General features: G+C 34.1%; 4 protein-coding genes across 8 annotated transcripts; 2 read left to right on the plus strand and 2 right to left on the minus strand.

Moving 5' to 3' along the window:
* The first annotated feature begins 52 nt into the window (after nt 1-52).
* Nucleotides 53-3,403, plus strand: LOC127241926 (protein ecdysoneless homolog). Of its 4 annotated transcripts, none has more exons than XM_051261203.1 (5): nt 53-1,271; nt 1,673-2,011; nt 2,215-2,351; nt 2,592-2,761; nt 2,856-3,403. In XM_051261203.1, the coding sequence occupies exons 1-5, from the start codon at nt 148-150 to the stop codon at nt 3,042-3,044; spliced, it is 1,959 nt and encodes a 652-aa protein (XP_051117160.1). In that variant the 5' UTR covers nt 53-147; the 3' UTR covers nt 3,045-3,403. The 4 variants fall into 4 exon arrangements, with proteins under 4 accessions (XP_051117160.1, XP_051117159.1, XP_051117162.1 ...); XM_051261202.1 differs by having other exon boundaries at nt 54-1,271; nt 2,592-2,767; XM_051261205.1 differs by having other exon boundaries at nt 54-1,271; nt 2,607-2,761.
* A 1,092-nt stretch (nt 3,404-4,495) lies between these two features.
* Nucleotides 4,496-7,566, plus strand: LOC127242413 (nicotinamidase 1). The gene is made up of 5 exons (XM_051261951.1): nt 4,496-4,807; nt 5,860-6,043; nt 6,131-6,264; nt 6,366-6,551; nt 7,235-7,566. The coding sequence occupies exons 1-5, from the start codon at nt 4,664-4,666 to the stop codon at nt 7,313-7,315; spliced, it is 729 nt and encodes a 242-aa protein (XP_051117908.1). The 5' UTR covers nt 4,496-4,663; the 3' UTR covers nt 7,316-7,566.
* Nucleotides 7,567-8,071: 505 nt separating this feature from the next.
* LOC127241936 (kinase-interacting protein 1-like) lies at nt 8,072-13,033 on the minus strand. Of its 2 annotated transcripts, none has more exons than XM_051261220.1 (2): nt 12,322-13,033; nt 8,072-10,946 (listed from the first exon to the last, which is right to left on the minus strand). In XM_051261220.1, the coding sequence occupies exons 1-2, from the start codon at nt 12,413-12,415 to the stop codon at nt 8,332-8,334; spliced, it is 2,709 nt and encodes a 902-aa protein (XP_051117177.1). In that variant the 5' UTR covers nt 12,416-13,033; the 3' UTR covers nt 8,072-8,331. The 2 variants fall into 2 exon arrangements, with proteins under 2 accessions (XP_051117177.1, XP_051117178.1); XM_051261221.1 differs by lacking the exon at nt 12,322-13,033 and having other exon boundaries at nt 8,072-10,646; nt 10,729-10,851.
* A 1,103-nt stretch (nt 13,034-14,136) lies between these two features.
* LOC127242363 (uncharacterized) lies at nt 14,137-16,290 on the minus strand. The gene is made up of 2 exons (XM_051261876.1): nt 15,399-16,290; nt 14,137-14,567 (listed from the first exon to the last, which is right to left on the minus strand). Exons 1-2 carry the CDS (start codon nt 15,856-15,858, stop codon nt 14,518-14,520), a joined length of 510 nt encoding a protein of 169 aa, XP_051117833.1. The 5' UTR covers nt 15,859-16,290; the 3' UTR covers nt 14,137-14,517.
* Nucleotides 16,291-19,579: the final 3,289 nt, after the last annotated feature.

A 19,579-nucleotide genomic window follows, 5' to 3' on the forward strand; every position in this document is an offset into this window, starting at 1 on the left:
CCCGGAAAATATTTAAATTTCACCATAGCTCCCGCATATTATTCTTGTTTTTATACTTCGCCTTTCTGGTATTTTCTACAACTTTCAAACGGGCTGCCAAAGCCAAACGACGTCGTAGATTCACAACCCCAAGCAGCAGTCGCAGCCATGGCGGCAGCAGAATCCTCTTCATCCTTCTTCGGCTTGAAGAACAACCGTCCGCCGGATGACACCGTTTTCTACTCCATCTACCCAGACTCGTCGGTCGGCGCCGCTGCGGCGGTTGTGGTGGCTGATGAACTCCAGTCGCTCCACCTCCGAATCCTAAACCATATTTCTCCGATTGTTTCTCCATACATATGGCAGCACCAGTCGTTCACTCTCTCCATAGCTTCCGCGCCCATTCCGCATCTCTCCGGTCACCTCCGTTTCGGAGACAATTTGGAAGACGAGTGGTTCGTTGTCTACATTCTCTTCGAAATCTCGAAGGCGTTTCCCGATCTCTCAGTCCGTGTTTGGGACTCCGACGGCGAGTTTCTCCTGATCGAAACTGCGTATCACCTCCCCAAGTGGCTCAAGCCAGAGACATCCGACAATCGCGTCTTCATCCGCCGCGGACTTCTGCATATCATTCAGCAATCAAGCTTCCCTGTGAACCCTACTTTAATGGATTCCTTGAAATTTTTGGTGAGCAACACCGACGATTCCGCGACGCGCGCCGCTGATGCTGTTCAACTACAATTAAGGAAGAAACTCGATGAGTATCCAGACCGTGCTTACAGGAACATCCACAGAGCGAGGGTTATCGTACCAGTTTCGGTGGCGTGGGTGTTGAAGCACGAGCCATGTTTAATATCTCTGGCTGTTGAGGGGTTTTACGACAGAGATATTGACAGCATGAAATACGCCTCCAAAATGGAGAAATTTCTGCCCAAAGGAAAGCAAGAAGCGATGGTGGAGGTGGTTGTGAGGATGTCAAGGGCAATGTACGCTCAATTGGTGCAGCAGAAGTTCCAAGCTCCCAGTTGCTTTCCAATGCCGGACAGAAGCAATATAGGAAAATACTTGGAGGCAGAGCTCGGGATGAAGATCACTTGTGGGTTTGAGATGATGTATCAGATGAGAAAGAAGCAAGGAGATGAAGGGAAGGGGAGCACCTGGGAAGCTTTCAACCAGAGCTTGGAGAACTGTGGTTACTTTGAGGGGCTTTTACCAGGTTCAAAGGAATATAAGAGATTGATGGAGAAAGCTGAGGGATACTACCGGAATAGTATGTTGCATCACAGGGCCAGGTAATCTATGCCGAAAACTTGTTGTGTTCCTCTAATCCTTTTGGTTCTGATTGTTTAGTGTTGTTGAATTCTGACTTTCTTAACATTTGATGTTCTGCACAATAATTATGTGTGTTTGTTGCTTGCAGTAATCTAGAATGCTTGAATCTTTTCCATGACTTGTGTTAGATGCTCTATAACATTGAGTTGGACATCATTAAAATCTATCTATTATTGTGTTATTCTGTTCGTGAAGATCTTGTGTTTTTATCATGGGCTTCTTGTTTGTATCGATTTTAGCTCTTCTTGTGTAGGTAGACAGTTCTGCTGCTGTTTATTTGTTCTCTGGTTTGAAATTATAGAATACACTGTGTGTTGAGGTGTGTACCTTTTGTATTCATCGTAGTTTTGTGTTACTGCAGCGAAGTGTTAAGTGCTCCTGTTAAACAAATTGATGAGATTCTTGCACTTCCTCATTCTGCCGATGATTTCACTAATCAAGATCTTCCTCCATCTGATAATGATTCGTGGCTTTATGGTGGGGAAGATGAATTACATGCTGCACTTTTGGAGAGAGAAAAGGAGATGGGATCTCATAATATGAAGCAAAAAAAGAAAAAGAAGCCAAAAGAGCACGGGGAGGAGGATTCAACATCTGGCGGAGGTTTTGATGAGCACGATCTTGGGGGGATCGCGCAGTCTATGCAGGAATTTGTCAAAAGGATGTCTAGTTATGAGGGAGCTGAGGTCGCCCAGGACAGGTTAATCCTTCTCTATTTCATGCATTTGAGAATGTGTGATCAAAATTCAAAAGTAAATGTTGCACACTTTAGGCTGATTCTAAATTAGTTATCTCTCATCGAAGCTATTATAACCTTAGAGATTTGATTGCTAGACAAATATAAAAATTTATATAAATAGGATGATCTTGAAATTTATATAAAAATTTGCTTTCCTATTGCAGGGACTTAAAAGATGTAGATATTGATGTGGATCAGTTTATGAAAGACATGGAAATGGCGATGGGACATCGTCATACTAGAGGAGAAAACGATAGTGATGATGAGCTCGCAGATGGATTATCTTCAGACCTTGATTTTGGTAACCATTCTCGTTTGCTTGAATTGTTTATTTATTTTTAGTCGGTTTGGCTTATCATCAAGGGTGTATTAATTCTTTTGGCAACATATTGGTTTTGAGGGTATATCAGATTGGTATTACACATCTTGGTACATTACAAAGTTTCTTGAATTCCATCTAAAACTTGGTAGTGTCAATGTGGAAGAATTTCGATTGATTTCATAATTATCTTCCTGCCTTATAAATCTTCTTGTGATATAGCTGATCAACTTTCAGATGATTACGAGGACGACAGCGAGCATTCAGAAAACATGGAAGAAGACAAGGATGAGTTCATGAACACCTATTCGGATGCCCTGAGCAGGGAATTGAAAGATACTACACTTAGCAAAACCTTTGTCCGCACAAACGACCAGCCCCCTAAAAATAACGTTGTGGTCTGCCAACTTTAACTCGATACTTACCCAAAGAATTTGGTTCTTCCTTACATTGTTTTAACGTACTGTACCCGTTTAACATATGCAGGGGAATGCCGGTGCCAGTGATGGTATGGATGAGCTCGGCCCAGTGGATATCGATTTCAACCTGGTGAAGAATTTCCTCGACTCGTATTCTTCTCAAGAAGGACAATCAGGCCCGGCTTCCAATCTACTAGGACTTATGGGTCTAAGGTTACCCTACGATGCTGGAAAAGATAAGGGCAAAGGCAAATGAATAGAGTTTGCCCGTCACTTCCCCGTATACCTTGTGTTCTTCTCGTCATTTACCTACACGAACTTGGGTATGAAACTCCCCAATGCATTTCTTCTCGTTAAGTTCTTCCCTTTCTCTGGTTTTTTGCCTGTTTTATAATTTCATAACGTAAATATATGAAGACCAATTGATCATAGATAGTAATCATACAAAAAAAATATATCTGTAGAGGACAACTTATTCTTGTTGAGTTTGGAAAGTTAAAAAAACTAGTGTTATAATTGCTAGAATTCAATTATTTGCAAGTAATGCACATGGATACGTGATAAATTGAGGAATGCTTGAAGTATTATTATATGCTATACAACATTTAAACATGATTTATTCCAGTGTCATAAATTTATTAATTCTTGTAAAACTATTTATAATAACCTAGCAGCAAAGTTGTAGTTGTACTACTTGCTGCTTGAATTTTAAAATTTTACAAATTATAATATGGTATCAAGATGGAATATGTAATCCACTTCTTGAATTTGAGATTTTTGTCAAGACATCTTTCTTGACATATTTTCGACCCGGTTTGCCTAATTTGTTTCCAATTTCAACAAATTTTTGTGTTGCAAATTCTGTTTTCGATTGCAGTAAGTTTTATGTATGTTCTGTTTGGCGTTCGATGACTACTAATTTTGTCCAGAGCGTTGATTTTGAGGAGCCTGTGTGAGAAATTTGACATCATAAAATTTTATTGAAATTGGAAACAAATTTGATAAACGGTGAGAAATATGCCGACAAATTTAACAACAGTTACTGAGGTGATTTTGAAGTGTTTTTCCATGCAACACAAATCAAGATTTCATATATATTTATTATATACATAACATGCCCAATTGTTCATGCCAAGCTAAGTCCCCTCGCAATTGAGTTCAATTTAATCAATTAATTCTTTAATCATAAATAAAAGTTCATTGTATTTATGAAGGGTAAAATTTCTTTATTTTTTCAATGTGGAATAAACCCTTTTCACATTCTTTCTTTCATCTTCACACACCATGACACCAACACTTAGGACCCATGAACTTCAATAGGGGATCACAAATATGCAAAGAAAGATATAGCATCAAGAATTTCAAATTTAGTAATGATATTAAAAGCCTATGTATAAGTGTTATACAAATCAGTGAATCAGGTATAAATTGCTCTCTCCTTGTTGATAAATAAATATAAATTAAAATTAAAATAAACTTAAAAAAAAAAAAAATTACATGAAAAGAGAGCGTACAAAAATGATAATGTTGACTATACGTGAGGCTGAGGACAAGATAAGCTAGCAATAACTAAAATGTTTAATATAAATAAAATAAAATATCTAATATCAACCAATACCCGCACGACACCTTAACAATTCTATGTGCAAAAGAAGATAGGAGTGTATATATATATATATATATATTTTGAAAAAATTAAAATGATATAAAAGAATGTAAAAGGAACATAAACTTCAACCAAAGTGCCAAACCATCTTTCAAAACCTATTCACAATTCCAAACTCGGCCTGTATAAATAGTGAGCGCATTGTCAAATTGCACATCCGTTTCTTCAATTCAAATCGTCTAAGAAATTCGAGAAATTCAGGAGCAGCGATGGTTACGAATCAAGCTGTGGAGGTGGTGAGGAACGAGATTCCAGTGGATCAGTCGGACCTCTTTCTCTCTGGCGAGGTTAAGACCGGTTTGGTGCTTGTAGACATCATTAATGGCTTCTGCACAGTCGGTTCTGGGAATCTGGTAACCGCGATTTTTTATATTTGTTAGTATTGATACGTTTTCTGTTTCTAGTATTAATTTATGTGTTCTTTGCATTCGTTGACCGGTTGATGGTGGAAAAGCAGCTCTGCGTTTGATTTACCTTTTTTGTTTGTGAATGAAGCATGTACTTTTTGTGGTGTGAAAAATTTGTGAATTTTGTTAATTGAATTGGAATCTCTGAATTGGCGGTTTAGCATGGACTTGGTTTGATTATTGTTGTGCTCATACATGTATTGTTAATAATGTGATGTAAGTTTAATTATCAGTAGTTTATACATGTTTGTGATTGTACTCTGTGCGTGTGTTCGTGTGAGTTAATATGAATTATAGAATTTGTACAATTTGCGTAGATACTACTGAAGACCTGCATTTACAGATTTAGGGTTGAAGTATCCGGAGACACCAAACTGACAAAAGCAATTGTATTTTAGCTAATGTTGTGGTTATGAGTTTATATTAATATATATTCAAGTGGTGATGTTAATTTTTGTCCGTTACGTGTTGCGTGGACTTTGAATTGGCAATTTTTCTGTTATATGAAATGTAATGAATTTTTTGTCACTTCCTGTTGGATTTTTCTGATTTTTTTTTATTTTTTATTTTGTTCCTTCAAAGCACCCCTAGGTAATAAGTTTCTTGTTTCTGCATGTAACCTGTCTTTGAGTCATATAATGTGTAGAAGATGGATCAAGCAGTATTAAACTCTGTTAGAGTTGTTGATTAGTCAAAAATTTTACAAGTTTAAATATCTTAGGGAATCCATCATTTTTGTATCCATCTAACTTTATTACAACTTTACCATACTTCCTATGCAAACATGATTTTTTCTGTCGAAGCTTTCTGCTATGGATCAATATCAATCTTTTGTACATGGGAGCTTCCATTCGGGCTCTAAAACCAAATTGCAATAGTTATTATTATATTCTTATCTCATTTAAAATTTTATTAGTTTTAAGAGGATAGAGGCATATGTTACTTATACATATATCAATTTTTATTTACATAATAAAGCAAACACCATTATCAAACAGGCTCCCCAAGCTCCCAATGATCAAATTACCGAAATGGTTGATGAATCAGTGAAACTAGCCAGAGAGTTCTGTAAGAATAATTGGCCTGTTTATGCTGTGGTTGATTCTCATCACCCGGATGTTCCAGAACCTCCTTATCCTCCCCACTGCATTGCAGGATCTGATGAGTCAAGATTTGTTCCTGGTACTACATTCTTAACCAAATCTTGCATTGGCATGTTTGGCACATTGCATATTTTCTATTCTCTCATGTTTGTTATTCCTGTTGCAGCTTTACAGTGGCTGGAGAGTGAACCAAACGTTACCATTCGACACAAGGATTGCATTGATGGATTTATTGGTTCATATGAAAAAGATGGCTCCAACGTCTTTGTGGATTGGGTGAAAAGCCACCAGATCAAAGCTGTGAGGATTATGTTCTATGCATTTCTAACCTAAATATTCAATGCAATTTTAATACGATTTCTGAACAATAACATCTTTGCTATTACTATCTTTCGCTAAAGATATTGGTTGTTGGGATTTGCACGGATGTTTGTGTTCTGGACTTTGTCTGCTCAGCACTCGCTGCAAGAAACCATGGGATGCTTTCGCCACTGGAGGATGTCTTCATGTACTCCCGTGGTTGTGCTACGTTTGACTTCCCGTATCATGTTGCTAGAAATGTGAAAGATTCTCTGGCTCATCCACAGGTTAGATCTCCTATTGACATTGTGTGTAATCATGTTTTAATCGTTTGAAATTTAGAATCTTTTCCGGAGATTTTAAGGAAAGACTTTATGAATTTATACATTTGGGTTGTTTGTTGCACTATGATCTTAAATTAGAAGTAGATATTCAAGAATAGGTAAATCATTCCTCACATAGTATGTATGTTACAGATGTCATTTAACATTTCTTCAACTTATCTTTCAGCAACATATATAATACATTGACATATACGTTCCATAATTTAGTTATGCATAAAAAAGTTGAAAATGTACGCGAGGATGAAAATGCTACAAGCAACAAATGCAGAGGAACAATAGATCTTGATTGTGTTTTTTCATTCAATATATTATATATGAATAAATCGAGTTCTCTAGTTGAGAAGCTAATTGTGCTTTCCCTGTCTAGTTATTTGAAATCTGAGTATCTTCTCTGTTTATATATAAGTTTTGGAAAATTTTTGGGAGGAGTAAAACATTGAGGATTTGGTGTGATTTTTATTTTTTATTTTTAAAAAGAAATTATATTGATGAATAGTGCTAAGAAAATGTCTATATAATCAGAAAATATCTAATGCATCCATAAAAAGATGATTTGTCGAAAATGCTACTACATTACATATATGAATTTGTATATGTTTTTGGTATAATTTATTTAATTGCGGCAGGACCTGATGCATCATATTGGGCTGTACATGGCGAAAAGCCGAGGAGCGAAAATAGTTTCGCAGGTGTCGATGGGTAAGTAAAGGTACAGTCTCTCTCACTCAGTTTGGTTGCATATTTACACTAGTTTTCGAACCCTTATTTATTGTGGTCGGGTGTTTAAATTGTATGTCGCGCTCCTATTTATTGTGGTCGAGTGTTTAAATTATGTGTACTATAGCACCTTTAAATGCTGTCGCATAAACTTGCTACATGTAAGTAGTAGTAAAGTTCTTAAGACTTGTAGCAGTCTCTTATGAACTTGGTGAAAATAAAATAAAGGTTTTTAAATGTATCTTTTATTTTTATATTAATTATTAATGTAAGAATTTAAAATTTACAACTAATAGTATTTGATATTCAATAGGATTAAATTTTTTATATATAGGATAATTTTAATATAACGTTTTTTTTTATAGTATTGATGATATCAAATAAATTATGAATTATTAATTGATTATCTTAAATTATTAAGATTGTTTTTATCTGTGTAATGCAGAATTTATTTATATCTTTGAAATAAAATAGTTGCGTAGATATAATTGTGAATGTAAATGTTTAGTGTTCTTTTAATTTAAAAACTAGTGTCATTGTTCCAAAAAATATTACTTAACTAATAAATTATAGTATTTAATAAAAGTTAATAACTATATATATATATCATTAAAATTAACAATTTAAATACACAAAATATTATTTGATAACATCATCCTAATTTTTCATATTTACTTATTATAAACACTGAACAAAAAAATGTTATTAGAAAAAAATATATCTATTCTAAAATCTTACGTCCACTCTAATTAGATTGTAATAAGTCATCTTATGAAAGAAACTTAAAATCACATACATATGAACTTAAGAAAAAAATAAATGGCTCTGTGCATGAAGAAGCCTTCAAACGTCCTACAAAATTCGACCAATTTCTTACCTCTAAAACCAAAGCCAAATCTATAAGCCAACCGTGTGTGTGTGTGTATATATATATATGTATATATGATAACGAGTAAATGATCTTCTAAACGAACCTGCGGTACTGAAGAAGCTTCAGCAGCAGCCTCTAACGGTTGGTGATGGCCATCGGCAGCCCGGCTCGAACGACCGGAAACTTGCGGTTAGCCTGCGCCTGCATGAACGACAAGAAGGACTGCTTGTTCTTCTTCGGGCGCGTCCCAAATATAAATGATCGCAGAGGCACCCGAGCCTTGCTCAGTGACTGCTGCAGCTGCGGCTGGTTGCTCGTGATCCCGAACTCCCCGCTCAGCACCCTCAGCGTCTTCTCGATCTCCACCTGCAACAAGCTCGTCTCGTCGATTTCCGCCTGTATCTCCCTCCTCACCTTACTATTCTCCTGCTTCATGTTCTGTATCTCCCCCTGCAGCTTCGCCGCCTGGTGGCTGCTGAACTCGACCACCTCCCCCTCCATCGTCCCCTCCTTCAAAACTCTCGTAATCTCCTCCTGCAGACTCCCGAGCGAGTTGTATCGATTCTTCAGATCGTCTTTCAGCGCCGTGTTCTGCTCCAGCCATAAAGCCAGCTCGGTTTCGATCTCCCGTAAGTGTTTGTAGTGCGGTCGAGCCTCCGACTTCAGCTGCGGCGTTAGGAATCCTTCCGCGGCCTTCTTCTGCCGGAGCTTCGATATCTCGTCTTTCAGATCCTGGACCTCGCTCTTGAACTTCTGGACTTGATTGAACGACGTCCCAAACCGCAGCCAGAAGTCGAGGTTCTCGTCGAGCATCACGTCGAACTCTTCCCGGAACTTCTCCTCGACCGCAGAGCTGCCTGTCGCTTCGTCGTCCAGTTCTTTATCTTCTTCGTTTTTGTTACTGTCGAAGAACTTCTCACTCTCCGGGCTTTCGCCGGAGTCTTCCTTCCCTTTCCCGTCGTCTTGCAGAAGGCTCAGCTTCTGGAAAAGAGCTTGGATTTCTTGATCCTTCTTTGCCACCGATTCTTTCAGCTCTTTGATCTGCACCGTCGATTCAAACTGGCTTTCGCGCTCTTTCGTCTCGGATTCCCGGAGCTTCTTCTTCACGTCCTTGTAGTTCTTGAGAACCATGGTGTACTCCTGAAGCAGAGCTTTCTCTGCGTCTGATCCGCTCAAGAAGATCTGCTCCCAGTTCAGATCATCTTTATCCATCTCGTCGATCATTTCGATCCCGACCCCCTCGTCACCCTCGTGCTCGTTCGCTTTCTTCAAAACCGACACCAATCGTTTCACCGGTTCTCGAACTTCCTCCTTTCGAACAGGCGGCTTGGAGACATCTGCATCCTCCTCTGTATTCTTCATCTTATCTTTTTTCTTTGTATCGCTTATGCTTTCGATGTCTTTTTGGTTCTTGTTTTCGTCCCTGTAAGGCTTGGCGTCGTCTAGGACATCCGGGAAATCGTCGTCTGGCAGCACATTTCCGAGCTTCTCGGATAGGTGGACAAGATTGGAACGAGCTCGAGTGAAATCTGTTCGGAAATTACTTTTCTGGATTTCCAAGTTCGCGTTGATGTCCTCGATCCTCTTTAGCTTTTCCTCGAGTTCCTTCACCAATGCCCTCAGCTTCGACGAATTGCTACCCAATGTATCTTTTTCGTTTTCTAAATTCTTAATCTGCATGTAAAGACTACCTGCCTCTTTTCGCAATGTGTTGATGAGCCCTGTCTGCGATGACACGGGGGTTTCCAGCCCGACTACTTTGTTGACGAGCACATCGACCTTTTCTGCCAGTTCACTTTCTGTCAAACAGTCGATCGAGCTCAAATCCAAAGGCTCGTCGTTTTCTTTCGATTCTTGAAACAATGGGATCCTGTCTGTGTCCAAGAACTTGGATACATTTCCTGTCTTCTTTGAGCCGTCATTTTTTTCGTCGGGTTGATCTTTTAGGTACTGATGTTTGATGGTGTCAAGAAGCTCCCTTGCTGATTCAATCTTCTTCAACTCTTCGCTCACTTCTTTCGAACACTTTTCCTGCTTCTCCTCCAATGTGGATAACGTTTCTTGGCATGATTTCAGGGCTGCCTCGGCCATCAACGCACGAGCCTCATTGTCCTCGATGACAACCTCCACGTCGAACTCATCCTGCAACTTGCTGACCTTCTCCTGCATCAGGACAATATTATTCTCGATGTCCCAGTACTTTGTCATCCCAGTTTCGTATGAGCTCTTCACAAACTCCTTCACCGTTTGCAGAGCAAGAATTTCTTTTTGAACCCTTTTGATCTCCTCGAGAGCTTCGTTCTTGCTCAGGCCGGACTTCGACCCCGACTTGCTCTGACTCGGGTGCTTTGCCCTTGATAGCTTTTTGGATTCGGCGTGTGGCTTGCTCGGTGTTCTTATCAGCCCCTTCAGTTTTTCCATCGGGGCCTTGGGAACTTTAGGAACTTTGGCTACATTCACAAGTGGATTTTGAGGTTTTCTTGGAATTTTTGCCTGGTTATAATCTTCCTCATCTTCTATTGAAAACTGAACCTGTTCTGGAAATACGCTTCCAATGGTTTTATTTGCATTCTGCAGCTCTTTGGACAACATGTCGTATCGATCTGCCAGGGCTTTGAATACCCTGAAACATTCCTCTACCGAGCTTATGAGCTCCGGCCTCCTCTTGTAATACATCTCAGCTCTTTTGGCAAAGGAGTCTCCATCCTCTTCAATCAGCTTAAGCATGCTCTGCACCTTCTCTTCCATATCTACATTGTGCCAAACATCGGACATTATGCAGAAAGTCTTATAGTCAGGGACTCCAAGAAAATTATGTTCAATATGTATAGATGGTATGCACAAGAAGACCAAAATAGCAATTTTTTCGACTAAAAATGGCATTTTCTATTGTAACCTCAGCAAAATACTCTAAATTTTAGTTACCATTGTTCACATGGATTTCAATTTGAAAGAAAATTGTAGACTGTAGTAGTATTAGATTATTTAACACCATGTAGAACTAAAACTGAATATTTTGGCCTCATAGTGAGACAAAAATTTAAAAACATTATCTACATTGTGCCAAAAACTCAGACATTATGCAAAAAGTCTTACAATCTGGGATTCCAAAAAAGGTATGTTCCAATAAATCTGTATAGATGGTCTACACAAGAAGAACAAAACAGTAAAATTTTCGACTAGAAATGGCATTTTCAATCGTAGCCTCACCAAAATACTATAAATTTTAGTACCATGGTTCACATAGAGTTCAATATGAAAGAAAATTGTAGTATTAGATTATTTAACACCGTGTAGAAGTAAAATTGAATACTATGTCCTCAAATTAAAGTTTGATAGTGTGACTAAATCTAAAATATATGCTCAGGCAGGATTAGATTAAACTGAGGTTTTCTTTTAGAACCAAACACACTACTTTTCCAACAAAAACATAGTTTGTTTTTGAATTCAAACCTAAATTTAACTATTCAATCCACACGGTTCCGAACAACAGTATTATCTATCAAAATACTATTTAAATCAAATTTCAAACTCAAATCAAAACCAAACATACCCATAGTTTGTGTACAATTCGCCATTTCCTGTCTTGTGAATCTCCTCAAATATAACTTACTAAGTGAAACCACAACCAGATCATCATACTTAGGATATCTCAGAAATCAATCTGAACAACAACAATCTTACTTTTGGGTAGTCAACATGTCCATTAAATCTACTGCTCTGGAGGTGTTTTTTTACTGATTTGGCAGTAATGCAAACATGTTCATGTTTGAGTGACAAAATTTTGATGAAGTCCAAAAATAATGAAACATAACATTGCAGAAGCCAAAACTGAAATTTCCTCAAAATGAACATAGGAAAGGATTAATCAGAAACAAGTTCGATCAAATTATACCAAGCAGGTAACGAAATCATGCTTCTCAAAAAATTCCACAACATAAATCCAACACAAGATTATCTCAATTTCGAGCAAATCACAAGGAATCAACACAACACAGCACAAATCCGCATTCAATTGCCAAAAAAAAAAAAAAAAAGATGCTCCGATCCAACGCGAGCAATACGTCGAATACCTTGCAGACAATAATAGTTAAAAAAAATTCTCCAATTCCCCCAACTACGTACCTTGCATGCTCTGCTCGAGCCATTTCGATTGCTTCGTCCGGATGTGGCTCGCCCACCACCACGTACATGCATTGCTCGCAGCTCTCTGCAACATGTCTTCTCGTTCCCCCAAATCCGATCTTCTTCACCTCGACTCCTCCAATCACAACCACTCCAATTATTTTTCAATCGCAACTCTTCCTTCCTCCCGAACGCCGTTCGCATGGCAGATGATCGAGATTTCGGTGAAACGACGGAGTTCGAACGGAGAGGCAAAGGATCGCGTCACGATCGATGGGAAGAAACAAAATCATTGTTAGAGATCAGATCAGATCAGCGTTTAGGAGAAAGCCTTCCGTTGGTTTATCAGATCGATTTTCGCTCCAAAATCGGCGTTGAGCCTTTAACAAATAGCACCATTCAACAGGCGCCTATTGGCGGCCACCAGGACCTTAACTCCCGGATGAATCTACGCCGCGAATTTCAATCAACCAACGGTGTAGATTTGTCTGGCGTAGAGTCCCAGCGGGTCACAACGTGTACCCCACGTTCAACCTGTAGTATTTGAACGTGGAGCCAACAAGACTCAATAATTTTAATTAATTAATTAGTTATATATATATATATTAGCCCAAATACTCGCATAATGTAAGGTAAAATTAAAATAGAGTTATTGTAATATTAATTTTATATGTATATTCATTTAATATTTTTATTAACTAAATAGATAATTTATTGTTTATATACCTATTCTATTATTTATTTATTTTTAATTACACTATTTTATTTTTTTTTACCGGAAATGCATATAATATTATCAATTTGAACCCATGACATCTTATAGTTTATATAACCAAAATTTGGAGACATAAAGAGTTTAAACCTATTATATATACTGTTTTTATGTTTAGTCAAAAATCTTAAAATAAATTACCAATATTTATATATTCTATTTTATTTTATGAATAGATGATTATATTAAAAAATTTATAGTATTTATTTTAATTGACTGTAAAATAATCAATGTAATGAGTGCGTAACTTGTAGAAAGTTACATTACAATTTTCACTTAATTTCTTGAAAAAAAAGTTGTGATATGCATATGTAAACTTTAGGCTAACACATTAAAATTTTATGCAATAAATAAGTTACACAATTTATATGTAATCACAATAATATATTTTACAGTTTTTTTTTTTCAAATTAAAATAAACTCTACTCAATATACATAGTTTTCAATAAATCAAATTTAAACTACAATCAAAAAAATAAATAAATGATATTTTAAGTATCAAACGTCTGTGATTAGTCTAGTGTGACTTGTCTTGTCGGATCTAATTTGCATGTAATATATATGTTTCAATATATTATAAAAAAAAAAAAAAAATGATATCCTAGTAGACAAAATTGTGAATGGATTTTTAGATGAACAATGATTAGGCATTGGATTGCAAAACCCCAAACGTAACATTAATCTCCACATCAAACATGTAGAAATAATTTGTGGTGTCCTAACGACCAAGGCAAATTAATAAGTTACCAAAAACCACTAAAAATGGCACACCAAATGAGTGTGTTTCTCTCTCATTCTCCCCTCTCCAATTCTAACACCTCTTTGTCCTAACCTAAGTGAAATTCAATTATTGAAGTCCCTATTATTGGATTTGACACCCCTTTCCATGTGACATTGTCACACGTGTTAAAATAATAATTACTACTCTGTTTACATAGATATTTTTCAAAACTATAACTTTATTCATCAACAGACAATTTCGTCGAGCAAAGTAAGCAAAAATACAAACTTTACTTCAAAAATATAAATACTCTCCTAAAACATCAGATCAAATACTTAAATTTTATACATATCTAAGTGGAACCGAATTGTTTCATAATTTATACATTGTAACAAATGGACGAGAACCGAACTCAAGACATGAGAAAAATAAACATAGCATAGAACCAATATATTCACAAAAAACCAGCAAAAAAAAAAAAGATTATTTACACCATTACTAGGCATTGAATTGAAAGCTAAACAATTTTCATAAGAATATGTTGTACCAAAGTTTCTCCCATTGCCGAGTTCGACATAATCTGAAGTTCAATCATACGCGCAAAGTTTCAACCCGGAAGGCCAAGTTTGGTTTTATTTTTCTCCACGGATTTGTTACCTCTGCGTGTATTCGATTTGAATTTGCTTCGATCAGCCGGGCTGCGTCAATATTTCCGGAGGGATGAAAGCCATCTCTCCATGTATTCGGTAATGCCTGCCAAAAGAGGAAATAATTCAAGAATGCGTGGAGAAAATGGAGCTGAAGAATTTATGGTTCATCCGACATATTGCTATAAGAAGAAATCACTTGTATATTTTTAATTTTTTTGTAGCAATCGGGAAAAGAATGAAATCAAAACTTTCCATTTAACTTTGACGCTCATGTAAATAATTTAATCCTGTTTTTTTTAGTAAAAGGGTTCTCGACCGTCAAGAAAAGTAAACCTCAAATATCGAACATTAGGGACAATACGCAATCAAGGCAGCATGATTTCAAAACTTATCACAACAGTTTTCACAATACCACACAAATGAGCATATCGTCAAAACCCCAAACCGCAACAAAACAAAAAGAATGTGCTAAAATGCATAGAGATTGGTGAACACAAAATCACTAAATATAGAACACACGGAACCAATCAAGGTCGATACAACAAGAATACAAAACCGTGTCTTTAAACAATGACAATATCATCAAAACCCCACACCGCAACAATCCAAAAGAATGCATTTAAAAAGCATATCGACGAATCCAAAAGCACCAAAGCATAGAACATGTCCAATCAAGATCGATCCAACATGAGCACAAAATCAATCACAATAACTTCACAACACCGTGTCTATAAACAATGACAATATCGTCAAAAATGCATTAAAAGCACAGCAATACGCAAACAGCGAATCCAAAACCACCAAAGCATAAAACATAATTAACATATCCAATCAAGATCGATCCAACAAGAATACATAACAAATCACAGCAAACACATTCCTAATTGAGGCACAAAAAGATATATCCGACATCTAAAAATATCGAATTCATTACCATCTCCATCCCAATCATCATTTCCAAGCTTCTCAACATCCATTAACACTCCAACACTCGGATCCTCACCCTTCCTTGGAACACCATGCCTATAGCAAGGCACTAACACAGCAAAACTATCATCATTCTCGAAATTCGGGCCGTGCGGCTCTAGCCATCCGATCGACCAATCGGAATCAGATGATTCTCCATCCGACGGCACCAAAACCATATCATCACACTCCTTATCCACTATCCTATTACCCCTACTACTCTCCCCATTGCTCTTCCATTCCCTCTTAGATTTTCCACTCAAGCTCGAAGAACTCTTCCGCCTATTCGAGCTGAGCTTCGTGTTTTCCGACCTGTTTTTGGATTCTTCCCCAATTTCTACCCCCAAATTTTTCGAAGCTGCTGAAGATCCATTCGAAACCTTCTCTTTATCCTTCCCCACAAACCACGACCATGAAATTTTAGGCATCGATACAGAAATTGAATTGAAATAACCCTAGAATTCAAAAAAATTGGCTACCAAAACCTAGAATCAATACCCAAGAGGCAATTTCAGAATCAAAATATGAGAATTTAGCGAAAAACAGCAATTTCTTCCCCCAAAAGGCAAATATAATGAGTGAGAACTTCGAATCAATGGCGGTGATCAGAGAATGAAAGAATTTAGTTCAATAATTCGAGAAAATATGGGAAGCGGCGAAGATAGCACCGAGAAATAGCCCGAAATCCTCTGGATGAAACCCAATAGCATTAACAAACAAAGCTAAAGACAAGATCTTTTACAAGAAGTTGAGAAGATTCATAGAAAAATCTCAGGAAGAAAATCGACGCCTTTAGACGGCGTTTTTCTGTGGGTTCATCCCTCTCTCTCTCTCAGGTTGTTGAGAGAAGATTTATGGAGTCAGGATAGGTCTGCCAGTGGTGTACGTATATATATACATAATAAATATATGTGATTATTTTACCGTTTGTATTATTTTTTTCTTTCTTTATTAAAAAAAAAAAAAAAAAAAAAAAAAAAAAAAAAGAGGTTTGTTTTTTAAATAATAATAATAATAATATTTGATTAATTTCAATATATATTATATTATTTTGCAATAAGCAATATTTAATATAAGATATTAATTTATATTTGTTATATTTTGCATAAAATAATTTCTTCAAATTAAAATAATATTAAACAAACAAATCTTTTCTTTATTATTAAATTTGTATTCAAAAAGTTGAGCAAATATCTTAATATAAATAGATAATAATTATTATTTTGATCTTTTATAAAAAAAAAAAAAATCGATTAATTATCTTATAATATTCGGACATAAAAACTAATAAATAATGATATTAAAATATAAAAATATGATGGATAAAAAATAAAGCGATTATTATCGGAATTTATTAAAAATTAACAAATAAATAAATAAATAATATTAATAAAAGAAATAATAGCAAATTTATATTATTTGTTAAAATATAAATAATAAAATTATAAATAAATAAATTCTTTTAATTATAAATAAATTATACATAAATTTAGAAGACTATAAAGAGTACAAAAAATATAGTATACTTTTTACTAGAAATGATATAAGAATAATTTTTATAAATTTAAATAACCAAGATATATATATTGTGTGAGACCGTACATATATTAGTTTTTATAATATTAATGGGAATCAATTAATAAAAAAAATATCATTAGAGTTTCTTATTTAAATAATATGATATGATATTTTATCCGAATAAAAAAAAATGTATTTTTAAATATCAAATTTCAAATATTAAAAATTAAAATACTTTTACCAAAAAGCACTATTTATTTTATTTGACGGTAATTTAAAATTCATTTGAAATATATAAAATATATTTTTTTGAAAATTTAAAAAAAGATGTTTTTAGTTTAAATTACAAAAGAATAAACCTTTGATTTTACAAAATTTTTTCATAATCATTACTATTTTCTAATATAATTATAATTAATGTAATTGTTTGTTTTAGCTTCAACTTCTATAATATTTAATAGCCCCAAAATTAAACTACAATGCAAGTTACACTATGGTCGGTTTTGCTGTGAATTTATTTATTTGTTTATTTAAATACATAATATTATTTTTTTAATTAAAAATTTATATAAATTATATCGTAAAATATTAATTAAAAATACTGACCAAATTATAGGTGCTTGGGAATCAAGTTTATTGACTTACAAAGAGTGGAAAAATTTTCTTCGGTGATGGAAAAAATAATTTGTATATAAGTCCACTATTTTTATTTTATTTTTTAAAAACCTTTTGAGTGTTCATTTGACGACGAGTGGATGGCTTTTATTATTATTATTATTATTATTATTATTATACTCTATTTTATTCAGGTGAAATGAAAAAAAATAATAATAAGAAATAAATATTTAAAATACAAAATAAATTTTAATGACAGAGTTTTATCGTTATCTTTCTTTTTCAATTACTCATTCTGTTACGATACAATAGTTTTGTTTATCATTTTTATTCGTCTCAAAACAATAGTCACATTTCTATAAATAACTATATCACCGTAAAACTATTCATATTTTTTCATTATTATTACACAATTGTCACTACTTTTTACATTAATATACTTATAAGGTAAAAAAATAATTTATCTTTACTTTTTATCAGCTACTAATATAATATTCAATCTGTCTCATATCTATATATCAATTTCTTTTTTGCACGAAATTTTAGAAATAATAGTATTATATTGGGATAAAGTATAAATAAATGTAAAAAGACTAAATTAACCCTATTAGTATTGTATTATATAAAGGTAATGACATTTGTGTAATATATTGTAAATTGGAAATATATTTGTAATGTTAGGTAGATAGTACAATTACTAAAAAAAATGAAATGAATACTTTGTTATGGGACAAACTAAAATAGAAAAATAGATAAATTGTCAAGGGCGAATGAAATATTGTTATTCCTTGAATGTTGTGCCAAATATTTTAAAAAGTCATGACTCTTTAATTAAAATATTATAATTATAATAATAATAATAATAATATAGTGGCAAAGTTAAAAACAAAAGGAACAATTACATTTCAAAATAACACTTGTAACTTAATACTTTCTCTGTCAAACTATAAACTATACATATTTCTATTTTGAAACGTCCAATTACAAAATAATCATTTCATTAAATACCTCACTTTTTTCCACAAATATTATTACTTTACATCACATCATTACTTTTATACTAAAAAACAAAAGCAAAAATGTCATTACACTACTTTTACCTACCCACTATAATTAAAATACTATTATTTTTCAAATTATGTGTCAAAAGTAAATATATACTTTATTCGTGGACAGAGGGAGTAGAAATTACCATACATCTATAAAAATATATTTATAATTCTTATGTACCAAATAAGATCATTATTTATTATTAACACTTATTATATATAAATTGTCATATTGTGCAAAATGCATGACGTCGTCCAATTTTAAAATGACGATATCGCAATCATAAGTACACCGACTATATTCATTACAAAGCCAATATACAATATTATTTTTAAAAAAATCCAAATATTTTAATGATATATATATTTATATATTACTTTTTCAAGAACTCTAGTTTAGTAACTGTGAAATGTATTAATATATCAATTTTCTATTTACTAATTTGATCTTTACATAACAATAATTTAAATGGTATTACATTTTATACAAAGTTATATACATATTGCTATCTCAGGTAATGATTAAGTAACACAATAAAATATAAATAATCGTATCTTTTTATTACACATAATACAGATGTGTGTTATTTATTTATATATATTATATTTGTATTATATTAATATAAATAATGTATTGTCTGTGATAATATATTTTATCAATACGGAGCATTGTAATCACAACCATATTGTATATAACTATCGACCATGCATAAATTTTAATATTCTATTATTTAATAAGACAAAAATAAACAAAAAAGTTATATTTTAAATATGTAAATTAGTAACCAAACAAAAAAAATCCATGAATTTTAAATATATTTTTAATAATCTCTTTTATATAATTAAATAGACACGTGATTCATATGGTGGGGTTTGACAACAATTTCGACGTTATTGTAAGATGACAATATAAAAATTAATTATTATATTAAAATTGAAACATTTTAGAAATGACAAAAGTCACGAT

Source organism: Andrographis paniculata, unplaced genomic scaffold (assembly GCF_009805555.1).
Source record: "Andrographis paniculata isolate CXL003 unplaced genomic scaffold, ASM980555v1 Contig86END, whole genome shotgun sequence".
Classification (NCBI taxonomy): domain Eukaryota; kingdom Viridiplantae; phylum Streptophyta; class Magnoliopsida; order Lamiales; family Acanthaceae; genus Andrographis; species Andrographis paniculata.